This window comes from Drosophila hydei, unplaced genomic scaffold (assembly GCF_003285905.1).
Source record: "Drosophila hydei strain 15085-1641.00,03,60 unplaced genomic scaffold, DhydRS2 tig00000172-arrow-pilon, whole genome shotgun sequence".
Taxonomy (NCBI): Eukaryota; Metazoa; Arthropoda; class Insecta; order Diptera; family Drosophilidae; genus Drosophila; species Drosophila hydei.
In genome coordinates, this window is record NW_022045682.1 from 3592759 (window position 1) to 3594849 (window position 2091).

Below are 2091 nucleotides of genomic sequence, written 5' to 3' on the forward strand. Positions count from 1 at the left end.
ACAAACTGATAAGCAAAATCAAGAAGTAAAGAACAAGAGCCAAATACTTCTAAAAAAATTGAGAAGAAGAAGAAGAGGAAGACTTTGTTTTGGCTGGCTGGCGGCAATGTTGCAACAATTGCTATCTTGACATTGTCATCTCGGAGAGCTGGGAAATTGCCATTGAAATTGGCCCCAGTCTTGAGAGTTGACTGTTTGTTGTTGCTCTTGGCACGCCTATCAGTGGAATTGAATCAAATTACCTTGTAATCTTAACCTTAAGGTTATTTGCCGTTTGCCACAAAACGCTTTGTGCCCTGCGTTTAGTTACTATTTGAGTTGGGCCAGACCCTTAGCTCTAAGCCAACTTGACTCTCGCATTACACAGACTCTTATGTTGCACCTTTAACACTTGTTTCGCAGTGGTTGTGAGGCAGGGAGCGAGTTGGCGGAAATATAAATGGAAATCTAGCATTACGGCGTATCATGATTGCAAAGTTTAAGTGACTTTTCTGCGACTGCAAAGCGATAGCTGCGCTGCATAGCTGTTGAAGCACTTTGAAAATGTAGCAAGTCAATCAATGTTGTTGTTGTTGGGGGTAGCTGGGTGTTAGGTAGAGTTTTGCGTCAGCTTTCTAGCTAAGTAAAAGTTAGTTAAATTTCGATTAGGCACTGGTACCTCAGCTTTTTCCACTCTCGAGCTGCAAACTGAGACTTTACGAACTGTGAATTCGAGCAAAGTCAAACAGAGCCAAGGTGCAGGCATTTTCTTTATCATTGAGCAATTTTCTGTGCCATTTTTCATTAAGTTTTATCAGCTTAGATAAAAAACTGGAGACTGTCTAAAGGAAGTTCATAGAAGTTCATTGAAAAGCTGATCGCAATTTATTGTAAATTAATGGATAACAGCCATTTTGCGCCTTTCTCGGAGATTCTCAAAACTTGCAACTAATAAAGCAAGCAGCGGCAAGAGATAAGTTTAACAAAATGCTTAATAAATGATAAATGGCTGATAAATTAAATTCGACTCAGCTCGTAGTCCTCAACTTTCTAGCAGATTCTCACTCTGTACAGCATTAGTTTCACCATTTAGAAGCAAATGGCAACCACAGCAAAATACTAATTTTATTACATAGATATTTTACAGTTGAATATATGTTATTGATGTTTATAGTACAGGAACCCTACACCAAATTTTTGGAAACGTGCTCTAGTGCTTCACTCACTTATATCGTACAGCATCTTCATCAGCTCCGGCACATAGTCATCCCACTTGGATTGAAATACATTGCCGGCGCAGGGGACGTTCATGTCGTATTTCCTTGTGAATTTCTCCAAATCAAAATTGCTGTGATCCTCGGCGCTCTTCAGCTCCATTTTCTTCTCCTCAAAGTCCAGTTTGTCCGACTGCTTGTAGACGAGCGCCACGTAGCGCAAGAGGCCGCTGTCCTTGGGCGGCATCGGACCAAAGTATTCGGATAGCGGTTGACCCTTAGCCACATCCAAGCCGGGCACATTGACCACCAGCCAGTGGAGCCAGGAGCGATAGATGGGATACTCGCGGCTGGGCGCATCGGGACTTAGCATTATGATCGTATAATAGGATTCCGTATCGACATTCCAATCGAGTTTCGGCTGGAATTTGAGCTCTGTAGGCGTGTACGTCTTGCCCTCCTCGATGTCGATGCCGCTCTCAAAGCGCAGCTGAAATGCAAAGCAGCATTCAGTTGCCATTCTGCGTGACATATGCGACATACCTTTAGCAGCTCCTGCGGCGGCTCCTTGAGCACATCGGGTATCACAGCCAGCTCCTTCATAATGCGACGCACATTCAGCTCCTCCTCCTCCGCCCAACCCATGCACAGCACGCACAACAAACAGACAACAAACAGGGCACACATTGCAAGCGCTCTCGACTCGTCAAGCGGAGCGCACAGCTTTTATAGTCCGCGAATCGATATGGCTTGCCGCTAATCGTCGACTCAAATTGTCAGCGCAAATATAATTAAGAAAATTGAGCGAGCAATTTGCCATAATTTGTGAAACTTGTGCAAATATTTGCATTTATATATCCATAGATATATGTTTCATACTTTATGGAACGATGCGGCA

General features: G+C 43.5%; 1 protein-coding gene across 1 annotated transcript; it reads right to left on the reverse strand.

Moving 5' to 3' along the window:
- Positions 1-1149: 1149 nt before the first annotated feature.
- On the reverse strand, positions 1150-1880 carry LOC111595863 (putative odorant-binding protein A5). Its single transcript, XM_023309778.2, has 2 exons — positions 1737-1880; positions 1150-1683 (listed from the first exon to the last, which is right to left on the reverse strand). The coding sequence occupies exons 1-2, from the start codon at positions 1878-1880 to the stop codon at positions 1198-1200; spliced, it is 630 nt and encodes a 209-aa protein (XP_023165546.2). The 3' UTR covers positions 1150-1197.
- Positions 1881-2091: the final 211 nt, after the last annotated feature.

What these genes read in the sequence shown, in the direction of transcription:
- LOC111595863 (XM_023309778.2), bottom strand. Translation starts at nt 1,880, where the DNA reads ATGTGTGCCCTGTTTGTTGTCTGTTTGTTGTGCGTGCTGTGCATGGGT. An exon ending in CGCCGCAGGAGCTGCTAAAG is followed by an intron (nt 1,684 to 1,736) that starts GTATGTCGCATA and finishes TTTGCATTTCAG; the next exon opens with CTGCGCTTTGAGAGCGGCAT.